The 18,834-nt window shown below is 36.9% G+C and overlaps 1 protein-coding gene across 1 annotated transcript in view; it reads left to right on the top strand.

Annotated features, from left to right (window-relative positions):
- The window catches only part of LOC112588887 (odorant receptor Or2-like), a 29,926-nt gene extending 12,899 nt beyond the window's left edge, over positions 1–17,027 (top strand). Inside the window, exons 2-4 of the mRNA XM_025300210.1 lie at positions 37–238; positions 14,428–14,583; positions 16,933–17,027. Of these exons, the coding sequence (XP_025155995.1) occupies positions 37–238; positions 14,428–14,583; positions 16,933–16,986 (412 nt within the window). The 3' untranslated portion in view covers positions 16,987–17,027. The remainder of the gene's footprint in view (positions 1–36; positions 239–14,427; positions 14,584–16,932) is intronic.
- The last annotated feature ends 1,807 nt before the right edge of the window (positions 17,028–18,834 follow it).

The raw sequence follows: 18,834 nt of genomic DNA on the forward strand, positions 1-18,834 counted from the left end.
AAAGTAATTTGATTAATCTGCTAACTTTAATTACAGATACGCGTGCATGGTGAACGACCAATTCGTGAAGATAATTGCTCTTCAGTTCGGAGTAAGCACGTTGGTAATGTGTTCCAATTTATTCCAATTGGCTATAGCAACAATTGACGCGAATATTGTGCCATTGATACTTTATACGGCCTGCACTTTATCACAGATTTTTATCTACTGTTGGTTTGGAAATGAAATTAAAATTAAAGTAACATAATTTATATAGAATAGTAATCTTACACTACACGTTGAAGATGAATTAACATGTTGAATGTGAACCGTGAACGGTTATTGGTGATTATGATACTACCGTGTCTCACTAATAAGTAACACTACCCAACTGTCACTCACCGATGCCAATGAAATTTGGCATGCACATTAGTAGAACATTGAAAAATATTGAACACATGTCTTTTTATATCGCCTGACAACGCATTTTAAGGGTGGAAATTACCCCTTGATCCTTGAACATGAAAGCACTATTTCAACCCTTTGTAAATATTACATGTGATTTCCGTCAAACTTGTCTTCCATTGAACTAGTCAGGGAGGAGTTTTAGGGTCGCTGATTACGAATCTGGAGATACAATTACAAAATTCAAGATGGCAGACTCAATATGGCGGACCAAAATTATAAAAAGATGGCTGATTTAAATCAACTTTGATACCTAGAGGTTTTTGGGGCCTTTAATTACGAATCTGGTGATAAAATTACAAAATTCAAGATGGCGGAATATGACAGATGGCAGAATATGACGCAATATGACAGATCGAATTTGTATCAGTGAAGGAGAATATTGCCTTAGGCAATTACATTTAATGAATTTAACAATGAATCGGTATTCAAAATTGACCTGTATCGTCAGTTTTTTCAGATTAGGAAGTTGGTCTTCCAAAAGATTATTATCCGTCAATATCCGAGCGGCATATGTAATTATATTCTGACATATCTTGAAGATATAGATAAAGATATCTTGATCTCTTAAGCTTTATATTTATTCATTTATTTATATTCTATTTATTTGTATACTTATTCATATTCATGCATATTATTTATTTAAATTCTGAACTTGAACAGCAAAAAATCTATTAATATTCAAAACGTTTATCTTAACGTCCAGAAAATTTATATAACTAGTATCCTTAAAAGTTTACAATAAACCTTCTTAAAGTCTTACAAGTAAAACATATTACAATAATAATGATAATAATAATAATAATAATAATAATAATAAAGTGTGACAAATGAATTATATTTTGACTTCCAACTTCAGATTCGTAATTAGAGGCCTCATAAACTTCCAGATACCAAAATTGGTTTGAATCAGCCATCTTTTTACAATTTCGGTCCGCCATATTTGGTTCGCCATCTTGAATTTTGTAATTATACGAGGGCGGTCCGATAAGTACTTAGCCTCACCGCCCGATGGCACCACTATCGCAAGAGAAATTTACTATCGTGTAGTACATTCTCGTAGACGGCTATTGTCGAAATTTCAGTCGAATCGGACTCGTAGTTTTGTTTTGACCGCGTGTGGAAGCGGGCGTGTCCGCGGATTTTAGAAAAATGGAAAAAGAGCAATATCGGTCGGTGATTCGATTCTTGTTTTTGGAAGGGAAATCGCGCAGCGAAATCAAAAAGCGCTTGGATGCTGTGTACGGTGACTCTTCTCCTTCGATGGCAACTGTCAAAAATTGGTTTAACGAGTTTCAACGTGGCCGCACGTCGGTTTTTGATGAGCCACGCCCAGGTGCCCCGAAAACGGCTACTACGGAGGATAACATGACAAAAATCCACGATCTCGTATTGGCAGACCACCGATTGAAGGTGCGCGAGCTAGCTGAGATAGTAGGCATATCAAAAGACCGCGTGGGTCATATCCTGCATGAAATTTTGGGCATTAGAAAGCTGTCGGCGCGATGGGTGCCGCGTTTGCTCACTCCGGACAACAAGCGCGTGAGACCACTTCAGAGCAGTGTTTGACGCTGTTTAAGCGCAATCCGAAGGAGTTTCTGCGTCGTTTCGTGACCGTCGACGAAACATGGATCTACTGGTACACACCAGAGACCAAGGAACAGTTGAAACAGTGGACTTCACCCGGCGAACGTGCTCCGAAGAAGGCGAAGACTGTCCTATTGGCCGGAAAGGTGGTGGCCACCGTTTTTTGGGATTCACAAGGTGTGATCTACATCGACTACCTGGAGAAGGGCAAAACGGTCACAGGACTGTACTATGCCGAATTATTGGGCCGATTCGACGCCGAATTGCAGAAAAAACGGCCCCATTTGGCGAAGAAAAAAGTGCTCTTCCACCATGACAACGCACCAGCTCACACCTCCGCCCTCGCCACGGTCAAATTGGTCGAATTGGGCTACGAACTGCTGCCCCATCCACCGTATTCTCCAGATTTGGCCCCGTGCGACTTCTTTTTGTTTCCAAACTTGAAAAAGTCACTCGCCGGGCAGAAATTTGAGTCGAATGAGGAGGTCATCGCCGCCACGGAGGCCTACTTTGCAGACCTCGAAAAAACGTATTTTTCAGACGTGTTAAAGAAGTTGGAGCATCGCTGGGTCAAGTGTATCGAGCTAAAAGGAGACTATGTTGAGAAATAAATCGCCACTTTTCCAAAATTTTCGTTTTTCTTTTGTAGGCTAAGTACTTATCGGACCACCCTCATATATCCAGATTCGTAATCAGCGACCCTAAAAACTCCTCCCTGACTAGTTCAATGGAAGACAAGTTTGACGGAAATCACATGTAATATTTACAAAGGGTTGAAACAGTGCTTTCATGTTCAAGGATCAAGGGCTGATTTCCACCCTTAAAATGCGTTGTCAGGCGATATAAAAAAACACGTGTTAAATATTTTTCAATATTTTACTAATGTGCATGCCAAAGGAGGAGGGTCAATAAGGCCGGTTTTTGGGCCCACCTCCGATAGGTCTCAAAGTACATCATTTTACTCATCTAAGTGGGCCTCATTACATAGTGTAAGGATTTTTCTTAATAATGATTTAATTAAAAAAATAGGCATTTTTATATTCCCATTTTACATGGGTTTCCGTACCTTCGATCAAATGATGCTGGGTTTCATATTGTTAACATTGCTCATGCAAGATCATACTTTCCCAAAAATTGCATATACAGGGTGGTTGATTATAAGTTGCCAACCCGAAATGTGAAGCTAGATTGGGTTAAGATAAACATAAAGGTCCCATACCGTTTTGCGAGATTCGCAATAATTATCGAGTTATTAATGACAGAAATCTGAGGAATGAGAGCGCGCCGACATAGATAATTGGAGAAGCGTTGCAGCTGCTTAGGCCGCAGCGCAGCCCAGTTGATCCAGAAACTGTTGCCGGTGCGCGGCGAGGGGAAAGACAATGCGCCGCTATTCGTTGTTTTATCTCGCCGGACCTACGTCTCGCCGCACGTCGCCAACAGTTGCTGGGTCGAGTGGGCCGCGCTGTGGCTTGAGTAGCTGCAACGCTTCTCCAATCATCTATGTCGACGCGCTCCCATTCCTCAGATTTCTGTCATTAATAACTCGATAATTATTGCGAATCTCGCAAAACGGTATGGGACTTTTATGTTTATCTTAACCCAATCTACCTTCACATTTCGGGTTGGCAACTTAATAATAATCAACCACCCTGTATATATGCACTACAACGTATGTCAGAGCCATCATTTTTCTCGAGGTACTTCGCCTTTAAAATACAATTTTTTGCACACTTTATTATGCTTGCGTCCGCAAAAGAAGAACAAATCCTTTATCTCAAAGAGAATTCCTTCAAAAAAACATCAAAACAGATGAAGATCAACCAAAACTGATGGTTAATGAGACAAAATATATCGTTCATGTGTGACTGCGTCTGCATCAGTGAGGGCCGCCGGCAAAGCAAATCGGCCACGACGGCAGTAGTTCGCGCGGCCACCGTCGTGGTCGATTTGCTTTGCCGGCGGCCCTCACTGATGCAGACGCAGTCACACATGAACGATATATTTTGTCTCATTAACCATCAGTTTTGGTTGATCTTCATCTGTTTTGATGTTTTTTTGAAGGAATTCTCTTTGAGATAAAGGATTTGTTCTTCTTTTGCGGACGCAAGCATAATAAAGTGTGCAAAAAATTATATTTTAAAGGCGAAGTACCTCGAGAAAAATGATGGCTCTGACATATGTGTAGTGCATATATATACGCAATTTTTGAGGAAGTATGATCTTGCGTGAGCAATGTTAACAATATGAAACCCAGCATCATTTGATCGAAGGTACGAAAACCCATGTAAAATGGCCATGTAAAATGGCCAATATAAAAATGCCTATTTCTCTGAATTAAATCATTATTAGGAAAAATCCTTGCATTATGTAATGAGGCCCACATAGATGAATAAAATGACATACTTTGAGACCAATCGGAGATGGGCCCAAAAACCGGCCTTATTGACCCTTCTCCTGTCATTGGTGAGTGACAGTTGGATAGTGTTACTTGTAAGTTAAATATAGAACAATGTGTAAATGAGAAATTATACACTACTCAAAAGAATTATGACATAGATAATATAGGTCTGCATGATTTTGTGTTTTGAATTTCAATGGTCATTTCCTACGTAATTTTGTCCACTGAATACGAATCCGGCCTTAGAATTTCTCTATCACGTCAGGTTTTCGAGATAATTATAACTTAAAAATTAAAAAAATTGAAACCAATAAAATGAAAGAACATATAATACTTTATTGTACACAGTAAGAAAAAAATGAAAATAAAAAGATAGGATTCTTTGGAAGTTATTTTTATATTATACACCAATTAAAAACATCATTGTTAACATGGTGAAAATTTTTTAGGAAATTATGACAATAGAGTCTTGATTATTCTGAACTACTTGCGTAATTAATGCCATTTCATTGATAAAAGTAGGAACTTCACAGAACTGACGTGAAATTAATGCAATATTACGTTTGTAACACTATGCTGCAATAATAAATTGATATATTCTGTTCCTCCTTATCATAACATATCATTTAAAGTGTGTAGAGTATTTACATATTTCATTTGTTCTCTTTAATACATACATTTTTTTTAATGAAATAGCTTCGCGCAAGTGTAAAAACGATCTTGATAAATTTTGCTACATCTATGGTGAATACGTTCCGCAAAAGCAAAAAGTTCCTATAACTTAAAATAACAAAACATTATTTTCAATATTTTGATATTGAAATAAAAAATCTTAATAAACCATGGGTTCCTCATACAATTTGTAGAACTTGCTATCAAGGATTGAGATATTGGTTGAAAGGAAAAAGAAGTGGCATGCGATTTGGTATTCCAATGATTTGACGTGAATCAACTGATCATATAACTAGCTGTTACTTTTGCTCATGCCAAATCACGGGCTATAATGCTTGCAATAAGAAAAACATCTCTTATACAACACTTTCATGCGCTACAAGACCTCTTTTTCATGGACCTGATATTCCTATTCCTTCTCCACCAACGAACCCTTCTTTACCATCTTTAGACAACGACATTCCTGTTGATGAGAACAATGTAGATTTTAAAACTTATGAAATCGATCCGGTTGATGACAATAGTCCAAAGCCTTTCAATCAGTCTGCTTTAAATGATCTTGTAAGAGATATAGGTCTATCTAAAGAAAGTACAGAGTTACCGGGATCCAGATTGAAAGAAAGGCATTTGTTAGAATCATAAGCAACGTTTCCTTGGTACGGACATCATGAAAAAGAATTTATTCCCTTTTTTTATGGTAGATTCATTAGTTTTCTGCAATAATGTATCTGACTTGATGCATTTTTTGGGATTAAAGTCTTATAATGCTAATGAATGGAGACTTTTTATTGATTCCTCAAGACGAAGCCTAAAAGCTGTTCTCCTTCACAATGGGGGAATATATGCATCAGTACCTATTGGACACTCAGTTCATTTAAAAGAAATATATGAAAACTTAAAAACACTGTTGGGATATATTAACTATGAACAACACAATTGGTTAATTTGTGGTGATTTGAAAATTTTATTGCTTCTAGGACAACAGCAAGGTTTCACCAAATTCCCATGATTTCTTTGTGAATGGAATAGTAGAGCCAGAGAACTTCATTGGACAGAAAAGAATGGAAAGTAAGAAAAAGCTTGGAACCTGGCGTGAAAAATGTAATGAATGAAATATTAGTTAATCCTAATAAAATTTTGTTACCTCTGTTGCACATAAAATTTGGTCTAATGAAGTGTTATGTCCTGGAGGAGAAACATAATTTGACGTTTGCTTTCACAGTTCCGACGTACTCGCAAGTCTGCGGTGCAGATCAAGAATCGGAATGACCCCTTTATCTGGCGTGGACGTACGTCAGTTGTCCTTTATTTAGGTCAAGGAACTGAATCTTTTACCTGGGATAAGACCGTGAACGATAGTTAAGGGAAGGGAGAATTTTTTGTTGAAAATAATTAGTTGGAAAACGTGATTGGCTTACAATTACAAACTTGTTTTATTGATGATTAGACGGAAGTTCACAATGAAATAAAATTTGTAAGATTTTATAATGTATACGTATACATATATGTATAAACAATCGCGATTTGAGCAAAATTCCGTGTTCGTTATGTCCGACTGTGTTCAGAAAGATTGGGCCACTGACACCGAATTTCACAATTAAGGAGACATGCCAAGGGGGATAGAGAAAAGGAAGAAAAAGGAAAAGAAAAGAAAAGAGAGAGAAGAAAAGGAGAAAAATGAAAAGAATGGGGTCAGTCAGGTAAAAGAAAGTATAAATAACTTACTGCTGGATCTATGCTATTTGTCGGAAATGAAGAGTGTAATTCCTGCGTGTCTGTGAGGATGGACCCAAGTTTTGCGCCAAGAATAGGAAGCTAGTTTCCACTGGATTGTTTACGATGATCCAAAAATGCACGAGGTCGTTGCACGGAATAATTAACAACTGGCAAAACTCTGATCTGTCTAAGCCACTAGTAGGCTAGGTTGTTAAGAGACCCTGAAGGGGTGCTGAAGAAAAGATTCTATCCTGGCTGCGGGTCGGTCGCGAGGAGAAGTAGACGTGGTATAGCCTTTTCGTTTTACTCGAAATGTCATCTCGGTCGAGAAGGTGGGGTTTTGGAAGTTGCATCAGGGCTCTAAGGTTTATGTCCAAGTATAGGATTTTGTTGCAAAACTTTTTGAAAGTGGGGTTTTAGGGAGGCCTAATATTGTAAAGGATCGGGTATCTTCGTAGTTTCGCTAGGTCTAGGCAGAGGTTGTGCGCAATAAAAATTTATGAGTAAACGTGGAAAAACGCATGAGTTTCAGAAGATCAAAGGCTAGTAGTGTCATATAGTGTCATAAGATTGTCTGGTCGGTCCGTCTTCAAAGAAAATTGTTGCTCCAAACAGGAGGAACAGGAGGAAGTTATTCAAGGTTATTTGGAGAGAACATCTGGCTAAAATAACTCAGCGGATCTTTCTGACAGAAATAGTGAAACTTCGATAATTAAAACAAAGAAAAAAAGAGATGTCTGAGTGTGACGTCACTGTGCTCAGAGGGTCGCGGAACATGAACACTTGGTCGTATAATATAAAATTTAATTTGCTTTACTTGATAACGAATTTAGAATACGCGGAGACCGCAGGACGTAACAGAAGCAATTCGTGATGCTCTGATAAAAAAAAATTTAAATACCTCTGTACAAAGTTTCCTCATCTCACTGATGCAAAGATTAAGGAAGGCATTTTTATTGGGCCTCAAATTAGATTACTTACTAAAGACGAGATATTTGATAAAACAATGACTTGTTTAGAAAGAGAAGCTTGGGTTTCATTGAAGAAAGTGATTCTGGGTTCCTTGGGAAACAAAAAAGATTCTAACTATAAAGAATTGGTGAATAACGTGCTTGAAAAGTTTATGAAATTAGGATGCAATGTGAATCTAAAGATATATTTTTTGAAAAGCCATCTTGACTACTTCCCTAAATGTAGCTTAGGAAGCGTAAGCGAGGAACAAGGGAAAAAAGTTAATCAGGATATTAAAGAGATGGAGGGTCGAAAAGATATCAGGGTCGATGGGATATTCATATTGTTGTATCCGAGCCACAAGGTTTGTGGCAGCGTCCGTTGTTCGTGAGCCTTAGGCATCTGATGCTGATTTTGATAACTGAACGAAGATTGTCTGGACGACGGAAAATCGATAAGAAGAAAACAATAGCTGACAGAGAGAGAGTTTCCGGCAAGCTGTCATCATGACAGACCCGAGAATTGTAGATCAGAGAATTATTCTTGTTTAAAGCTTGAGCGAGCTGCGCTGTAAATATTAGTTTGGGAAAAAAGAAATCCATTATTTTTCCGCTAGATGACTTTAGTGGTATATATCACGTGATGTATTAATCGCATAGGTTAATATTTATACTCGTTGGAAAAGCGATATTCCGTACTAAAAAAATTCTTTAACGGTTTTGTGATTTGTCGATTAAGTTGTGAGTTATAGCGTGAAAAGACGTACGTCAATAAAGAGAAAATTCGGTATATTTTACAATTTTGCTTCGATAAAACGAAAATGCAAGCCAGGCGGCTGAAGTTGTGAATGGTGTTTATAGTCCCGATACTGTCACGGCCAATCATGCGCAATTTTGGTTTCGTCGATTCGGTTTCGGTAATTTTGATGTTAAAGATGCATCTCGCACAGGTAAGCCCATCGTCGAAAATGTCAACAAAATTATGGAAATGAACCATTTGCATAAAGCTGGATTCAAAAAAAAGCTTGATGTTTAGGTGCCACACGAATTGACGCAAAAAAACATGATGGACTGAATTTCAATCTGCAAAGCCTTGAACAAACGGAACGAAATCGAGCCATGACTGGGGATGAGAAATGGATTACATACGACAATATTGTGCAAAAACGATCGTGGTTAAAGCGCAGCGAAACGGCTCAAACGGTGACCAAACCAGGATTAACGGCCAGGAAGGTTTTGCTGAGTGTTTGGTGGGGCTATAAAGGAATCATCCACCATGAGCTGCTTTCATATGGTCAAACTAAATTCGGACCTTTATTGTCAACAATTGGACCGTTTGAAGCTAGCAATCGACCAGAAGGGGCCAGAATTGGTCATTATGAGAGGAATTGTTTTTCATCAGGACAATGCCAGGCCACATACGTCTATAGTCACTCGTCAAAAACTCCGGGAGCTTGGTTGGGAAGTTTTTATGCATCCACCTTATAGTCCAGACCTGGCACCAAGCGATTACCATCTGTTTTTGTCATTGCAAAACTTCTTTGAATGTAAGAAATTGACTTTAAGAAAAGACTGTGAAAATCGCTTAGTCGAGTTTTTTGCAAATAAGGACCAGGGCTTCTATGAAAGAGGGATCATGAAATTACCTTTAAAATGGCGACAAATTGTAGAACAAAACAGTGCTTATTTGACTAAATTCGAACAATCCTTATTATATTAAATAAAGCCTTGAAATAAACGAAAAAATATTTATTTTTCCCCAACCTAATAGTAAACTTGTTATTCTTACGCTAGTGTTTTCATTTACCTGAGTGCAAGCGCGAGTGCGAGAGTAAGTGTACATATTTTGTTACACTCACAAAATGTTATAATTATACTCACTCTCGCACTCGCGCTTGCACTCAGGTAAATGAAAACACGCGCGTAAGAATAACAAGCTTTACTATTTACAGCGCAACTCGCTCAAGCTTTAAACAAGAATAATTCTCTGATCTACAATTTTCGCGTCTGTCTACGATGACAGCTTGCCGGAGACTCTCTGTCAGCTGTTGTTGTTTTCTTCTTATCGATTTTCCGTCGTCCAGACAATCTTCGTTCAGTTGTCAAAATCAGACGCCCAAGGCTCACGGACAACGGACGCTGCCACAAATCTTCAAAAGAACGTTGGGTCCACGACCCAACGTTCTTTTGAAGAACACCCCGATTCCCTGTCTCAACATTCGCCCAAAACCCCACGGAAAAACCACGATCAAAAACCGTGGGGGGAGGCAGCCTTCTCACTTTTCTTGTTTCCGGATGTGGTCCTCTGAAACCGCTCTCCAAAATTACACCTTAAAGTAAAGAAAATGAATGCAAGATTTTGTTTAAATAATTTTACCATTAAAAATTTACAGGTCTCTGATGTATTCTCTATTCCTGTCTCTCACTAAAAGAAGCTAACCTATCTGCATGTACTACTTTATTCCTGCTCTTACTCGATTTCCTAATACAATAAACTACTTCATTCTTAATTTGCCAATACCCACTTTTTATATCTAAAGTGGAAAACCATTCATTTCCTGACAACCGGTCTAAAAGATCATCTGTTCTAGGCAACGGATATGAATCTTTCTTCGCAATAGAATTCAACTTCCTAAAGTCAACACAAAATCTAACTGTATCATCTTTTTTTGGAACTATAACTACCGGCGAGGTCCACGGACTAGAAGATTTCTCGATTACTCCTACTACTTGCTTCTCCATTTTTCCCATAATTTTCTCTACTTTTTCACACATTTTGAAAGGAATTCTTCTTGAAGCTTGTTTAATCGGAGTAGGATCTAACAGCTGAATTTCATGCTGAACTTCAACACAATTTCCTGCTGTTACTCGTCGATCAAAAATATCCCCGAATTCTTTCAAGAATTCCACAAAATCTTCTTTTTGTGAAGTTTCTAACTCCTTTGAGTTTCTCTCATAAAATTCTCCTAAGCCTTCTGGAACGTTCTCTTCTTTATTCCAAACTCGAGAACAAAAAAAATTTCCCTGTTTTATCCTACAAGACGAATTTCCAAAGGGAGATTCAAAAATTCGTTCTGCTCCTATCGCTTCGAAAAAATCCGCTCCTAATAAACACATATCTTCCATGTCGACCACCATCATCGACATTTTTACCTCGAAACTTCCTAATTGAATTTGACAATAAACTTTATTCCTAATAGGAACTTCCTCTCCTGTCGGATAAACTAACCTACACTTGTCAATTGACTCAGAGCGTTTTCTGTTTCCTACTAATTCCCTATTCACTAAACAGACATCAGAGCCCGTGTCTAATTTAAATAAATATGTTCTTCCGTCTAAAGTTCCATAATAAGTGAAAAGATTCTTAATTCTACTTATTCTACTTATCCTACTTTCTACTTATTCTACTTATCTTACCTACTCTTATTATTTATTCGCATTTTATCCTTATTCAATTCTTTAATTTTTTTCGGAGCATTCCTTTCGAAAGTCGAACTCGCCCCGATGAACTCGACCAGCCCTAGTTTTCCCGTCGTAACGCGTTTTTCGGATATTCATACCTAAAATGTTCCTTTCCTCCACAGCTACAACATTTTCCTTCTCGCTTTCTTTTGTCTACAAAATTCTGTTTCGCTGCTCTTCTTTCAAAATTTGGAAAAGGAAATTTTCTCTGACTTTTATTTTCAAAGTTTCTCTTCTTACTAAAATTTTTATTTTCCCGCGATTCCCTTTCTTCCCCATAAATTGCGCACAAGCTATCTTTGTTCTCATTTCTCTTCTACTTTCGGGATAAGCTAAACGCGCTAATCGCTCTATTTCCAACCCGTAAGACGTAATTTCTTTCTCAAATTTTTGTTTCCTATTAATAAACTGCGTATAAAAATTTTGAAAAAGCCCCTATTGTCCGAAACGCAACTCTAACCTGGCACATAATTGTGCATAATTAAAATTTCCTCCATACCCTCTAAAACCGTCCGAGCCTTTCCGCGCAAATTTGCCGCGAGATTTATTGTTTTAAAATTCTTATCACAATCATTCGCCCGTGCGATCAATTCATATTGACAAAGATATTCGCGTAAAGACACAGTTCCGTAAAAAATATCGGCTTTAATTTGCCCGGTTATTAAAGAAGTTGGAAGCGACTGGCCTGTAACATTCCGCAGTTACGCTTCCAGCTCCTCCAGCAAATGCTGCCGCTCCTCCCTCATCGCTCGGATCTCTTGGAGCGTATCCTGCAATACCGACACCTCCGACGTTGCGGAGCTTGCCACCTCCGTCCCCGTCGCTTTCGGCTCAATTGAATGAACACGCTTCCGTCGGCTAGGAACTGCGTAACCTCTTGCTTCGGTTGTCATTCTGTATCCTCACTTTCTCTCACTGTCACTCTCACTCGCGATGCGCGTCGCGATACGATCCCAAACGTCTCGCGTTACTATCCTGAACGTCCCGCGATTTTTATCCCGAATGATCTGTGATTCGATCCCGGACGATTTGTGATTCGAACCCGAATGAGCCCCTAAAATGTTACACTCACTCTCGCACTCACGCTTGCACTCAGGTAAATGAAAATACTCGCGTAAAAATAACAAGCTTTACTATTTACATCGCAACTCGCTCAAGCTTTAAACAAGAATAATTCTCTAATCTACAATTCTCGCGTCTGTATACGATGACAGCTTGCCGGAGACTCTCTGTAAGCTGTTGTTGTTTTCTTCTTATCGATTTTCCGTCGTCCAAACAATCTTCGTTCAGTTGTCAAAATCAGCATCAGATGCCTAAGGCTCACGGACAACGGACGCTGTCACAAACCTTGTGGCTCGGACACAACAATATTAGCAGATTACTGTTGAAGTATTAAGCGAGACATTCCTGATATGGTTCATAGTAAAAAGTCCAAAAAATGCTCTTTTGACTCTATTTCTGGATAAGTAAAATCTACTTTTATTAACATTTTTGTTTTTGTCTTCAGTAATTGGATCATCTGGTCTTGCCTTCAGTGGCTGGGTAGCTTTTTAATCTTGTCTTCAGTGGTTAGATCATCTAGCCTTGCCTTCAGTGTCTGGGCAACCTTTTAATTTTGCCTTCAGTGGCTGGATCATCTAGCTTTGTCTTCAGTGGCTGGGTAGCCTAGTGAAAAACGGCATTTTTGGCTATTTAAACCTAATTATTTCGAAATCCTGACGTGATAAAAAAATTCTAAAGTCGGATTCGTATTCAGCGGACAAAATTACGCAGGAAATGACCTTTGACATCCAAAACACAAAATCATACAGGCCTGTGTAATCGGTTGAATATTGTGGAAAATTTTTGGCTATTTAAACCTAATTATCTCGAAAACCTGATGTAATAGGAATATTCTAAGGCCGGATTCGCATTCAGCGGACAAAATTACGTTAGGAAATGACCTTTGAAATCCAAAACGCATAAAGATTTTGAAATTTTGCAGGCCTGTGGAATTTATTGCTGAAAATTGGCCAACTTTGACTGGCGATTACTTCGCGAAAAATTATTGTAGACTAATGATTTTTTTTTCAAAATGAAGCTTGAAGACTCTACTTTAAGAATGTATCTCCACTTTTTGCATGCGATATACCCCTACCCCTGTAACTCCTGACATCTGAGGGCATGTTTGGTATACTGAAAATTGCAAAGTTTAACGGAATGCACAAACGTGGACAACTGTTTTTTGGGAACGCCGTTTGCATCGTCATAAAGTTCAAATCTTCCCTTCAATTTGAAGAAAAAATGGATTCGCTACAATTTTTTTTCGCAAAGTTACAGCCCTTCAAAAATATCGTTGTTTTTGTACTTCGGGCCAAGTATTAAAGACGCACGTACACGCATACACACACACACACACGCGTGCATGCACCCACGTATAAAGAAAAGAGGGTTTGGAGTCAATAATTATTGTGCAAGTGACGAACCATGGGGTCCTTATCTCTTCTGTCACGGACACACATACACATGCGTGCACACTTGGCTCGAAGAACAAAAACAACGATATTTTTGAAGGGCTGTAACTATGCAAAAAAAAATTGTAGCGACTCCATTTTTTCAAATTGAAGGGAAAAATTTGAACTTTATGACGATGCGAACAGCGTTCCCAAAAAGAATTGCCCACGTCCGTGTATTCCGTCAAACTTTGCAATTTTCAGTATACCAAACATGCTCTCAGATGTTAGGGGTTACAGGGGTAGGAGTGCATCGCATGCAAAAAATGGAAATATATTCTTAAAATAGGGACATCAAGCTTCATTTTGGAGAAAAAATTATTAGTCTACAATAATTTCTCGCGAAATAATCGCTAGTCAAAGTTGGCCAATTTTCGGCAATAAATTATCTATGCCATAATTCTTTTGAGCAGTATATTTAAAAAATTGATTATGTGGCTAATAGAAAGCTAATGATATAATGTGAAGAATATTTGCATTTCGATCTTTAAACATATTTTTATTAATTTTTAATAATTCGGTCGTCAATTAAGTTTTCATTTAAGTGCAATCGATAGAAATAAACATAGTCTTCAATGTGTTAAACTTTTTTTTGGATTTGTGTTGTATTGTGGATGTGTTAAATTTTTATTGCATTTCTAATAAACAAAATTTTTTTACTGCGTTTCTAATACACTATACTTTATTACGTTTTTATTTGCAGAGTCTCCAAGTAGCGGATAATATATATCGGATAGAATGGTTAGCACTTGATAACAGCATTAAAAAGAGTCTTTTATTAATTATGAAACGCTCTGTTTCTCCTATTGAATTTACTACCGCAGTAGTCATCACGATGAATTTGGATTCGTTTGTATCTGTTAGTATCACATTGGTGAATATTTGTAAACGTATAGAAGATCAGGACAAGTTAATTTAAAGATCATCTACAGCTACATATTCCGTTTATAGTGTTTGTCAAAAGTGTGGAAACCCTTAAATAATTTTTGTAAAATGAAAATATCAAAAAACGATAAAACACGTATTTTGATTTTTCAAAAAGGCTATCCTACGACATGGATATGAATCATTCCCCACCTCCTAGTACGCGGGGGTTGGAAATTTTAAATTGGACTAAGGGTCGAGTGAGGGCTCATTTGAAAGGTCTTTTCATAACAAACACACCCTTAAAATTTTAAGTCGCTACGACCCCCCTATTAAAAATGGCGGCCGTTCAAATTTAGAAATTTCATGCACTTAGTGTTATCCAGGATCAACTGTGTGGAAGTGGCATGAATCTGATCCCTTGTGTGTGTGTATGTGTGTGTGTGTGTGTGTGTGTGTGTGTGCGTGCATGCGTATGTGTGTGCGTGCGTGTGGCTAAACAAGTGTGAATGTGTCGTGATAGGTTGCAAAACAGACGATTGAAAACTGTCATCTCTCTTTAATGATTCAAAACCTTTTACTCCGTGTTTTAAAATAAATTTTACTCAGTGCGTTAAAGTAAATGCTGAAAGTGGCTGCCACTTATTTCCTGACAATATGCCAATTTTTATAGAATGCAGAAATGGCTCTACGATTCGTCTCAAAAGGTATCAAATCTATTTCATCCCTTATTCGCTGTATCAATTCTTGGATGCTTTCAGGTTTTGTTTTGTAAACCTCACTTTTCAAGTGTCCCCATAGATAATAATCAAGAGGAGTTAGATCTGGTGACCGAGGTGGCCAATCCTCTCCTCCCTCATTTCTGTTCCTTCTTCCTATCCATCGTAATAGAAAAGTCTCATTTAAAATTTGACGTGGCCCTAAATCAAAATGAGCAGGAGCTCCATCATGCTGAAACCATATTTCTTCGAAATTATTTGGATAAATATTTCGTATGGCTGGAATTATTTGATCTACCAGTAATCTGTCATACCTTTGAGCATTCAGATTTTCTTAAAAAAAAAAGCGGTCCTATTAAGTAGCCATCTATTATTCCACACCATGCATTTACTTTTTGTGGGTATTGTGTGTGAGTTTTCCACACCCAATTCGGATTCTCATCTGAACAGAAACGGGAATTTTGATTATTAACTTCTCCCGTTAACGTGAAACTTGCCTCGTCTGTAAAAACAATTTGATAAGGGAACATGGGCCGGACATCGATTAGTACCATCATTCTTTCACATAAATCAATACGACATTCCACATCTCCGTTTTGCAATTCTTGAACATATTGTAATTTGTATCGATGGAACTTGTTTTTCTTTAAAATTCTCCAAACGAACTTGGGAGCAATATCGTGAGTTTGAGCGGCTCTGTTAATAGTAGAATTGGGACCTTCAATAAATGTCTGCAAACATCAAGTTGTTTTTCTTCGTTAATGGTAGATCTCCCTGATTTAGGGCGATTGTTTACGCTACCAGTTTCTCTGAAACCTTCCATTGTTTTTAAGACAATGGACTTATTAATTCGATGATTCGGATACGTCTCATTAAATAATTGAGCGACAGCAGCGTACGACCGCTCGTTATCACCCCATCCACACATCATGAGGATAGTGATTCTTTCATGTTCCGACAATTCGCCAGCCATTTTTTTAAACGTTTAATTTTTAATCTGCCAAAGATCTATGAGAACTGATTTTAAGTAGCCGTGAAAACAACTAATTTTAAGTAGCCGTGAGAACAACTGATTTTAAGTAGCAGTGAGAACAATTGATTTTAAGTAGCCAGTTGATCCTGGATAACACTAAGTACATGAAATTTCGAAATTTGAACGGCCGTCATTCTTAATGGGGGGGGGGGCGTAGCGATTTGAAATTTTAAGAGTGTGTTTGATATGAAAAGACCTTTCAAATGAGCCCCTATTCGACCCTTAGTCCAATTTAAAATTTTCAACCCCCTTTTACCCCCACGTAGCAGGAGGCGAGAAATGATCGGTATCCATGTCATAGGGTAGTTCTTTTGAAAAATCAAAACACGTGTTTTACAGTTTTTTTAATATTTTCATTTTACAAAAATTATTTAAGGGTTTCCATACTTTTGACAAACCCTGTATATTCATTGTGCGTTATATTTTAATTATGGAAAAACAATGAAAATAATGGAAACATATCGCAAAATATTTTTATTGGAATATAAATAAAGTTTATGTTACTTATCTTCGCTAACCTGGTCCGATCTGCTTTAAGAATTATCACTTATCATCGCGAATATTTTAAATGACTCAAGCGTGAATTTTGCAGGTACTTAAAGCGTCATATTCGGTTTTCAACCTACTCAAGCATGCACGTGAATAGAAATATGGATAAAAAGATTCACTAGATTTGGGCGCTTTCTGAAAACTGCAAAGGAGATTAATTTATGTCTAAAAATTAATTTCATTTTATATTATATTATTTTATATTTATTTATATATTATATAAGATGTTTAATACAATCAGATAAATTTTATTTTTTAAGTCGATTTCTCGAATTAAATTGTTTGTAGAGCAGAAAATAAGTTTTGCAATATATTTTATAACACATTCATTTAAAAATTTTGAAAAATTGGACACAGCAATATGTAAAATAATACATATAAATATATATTTATCTTTAAACATGTAATAATTTCTATTGTTATACAGGGTGTCCCATTTTAAAGGACCCACTCAAATATCTCAGAAACACTGCGTTAAATCGAAAAATGCTTAAGACAAAAGTTGTTTGGCTTGAAGGGGGACATAAGACAGCGATAGCATTTTGTTTACAGATGGCTCCACTTTCGAGGTATTCACTGATTATCAATTTTTTAAAACGGAAATCCCCGATTTTTATATCATCTTTTCTACCAATTAATTTAAGCAACTTTTGTCTAAAACATTTTCTATTTGCTTAATATATTTTGATATATTTAAGGAAAAATGGTTTTTTGATATATTTAAGGAAAAGTTGGTAACTTCTCCAACATTTACCTTACGATATCTCATTAAATATTCGTCGAAAGAAATAATAGTATTAGACTTTTTTACTTTATTTACTATCAAGGATATATTACTATAAATGTGCCCTAACTTTTGTTAATTTATCGACCTTTGGAAATTTCAAAATTATTGAATTAGTAAAAGTTAGGGCACTATTATAGTAGTATATTCTTGATAGTAAATAAAGTAAAAAGTCTACTATTTTTTCATTCGACGAATAGTTAGCGAGATATCATAACGTAAATGTTGGAAAAATTACCAAGTTTTCCTTAACTCATTAACGTCCAGAAGTCCAAAAATATTAGCCTTTCTTTGCAACTGTGTTTTATGTGGAGAAACATATTATATAAGGTTGGAATTGCATTTCCTTATGTTTTCGGGGTCGTTCTACAAGATTCCGGCATCAGAATTCGTTTAGATTCACAATAGAAACAATTATGGCATTTTTGGAAAAAAGTGAAAAGTTGACAATTTTATTTCTTGTAACCCTGATTTCGTATCAGAAACGTTATTTTGATACAGATACAAGCGTCACATCTTGTCACAAAAATGTTGAACTTTCAAGGTATGCATTGGTGAAAATGTGAATTCAAGATGGCTGCCTCAAAATGGCGGCTTGAGAGAAAAAACTTAAAAAATAATGTATTTTTAAAATAACTTCGCAAAATCCTTATATTTAGCATCAATTTAGTATCCAGAGTACTGATTTTAGGATACTTGCTAACAACTAATTCATATTTGAGAATTTCAAAATGGCGAATCCAAGATGGCGACTAAAAGGCGCGAATAATCGTGAAAATTTCCAGATTTTCATGAATTTTCTTCTATTATTTTCATATTCATAAATTATTTTCGAGACATACACACGCACATATACAGGGTGGGTAATTATAAACTTACAAACTTTATAAAAACATAAAAAACATCGAGGTAAGTATTGGGTGAGTGCAAAAGTTCGTGCGGAGTTTCAATAGATGGAGTTATAAGCGTCGTAAAGTGCTGTCATTAATACTTGCATCTACATATTATATAACGTTGGAAAGGTGACGTCTTCAGCTGTTATTAAAAAAAAAATCATTTATTTTCATTCAAACTACTTCGAGAAATATCACTTTAAAAATGAGTATCGATAAGGTGCATTTACGGCATGTTATGCTTTACGAGTTTCGGAAGGGAATAAAC

The sequence above is a fragment of the Harpegnathos saltator genome, unplaced genomic scaffold, assembly GCF_003227715.2.
Source record: "Harpegnathos saltator strain DR-91 unplaced genomic scaffold, Hsal_v8.6 scaffold106, whole genome shotgun sequence".
Classification (NCBI taxonomy): Eukaryota; Metazoa; Arthropoda; class Insecta; order Hymenoptera; family Formicidae; genus Harpegnathos; species Harpegnathos saltator.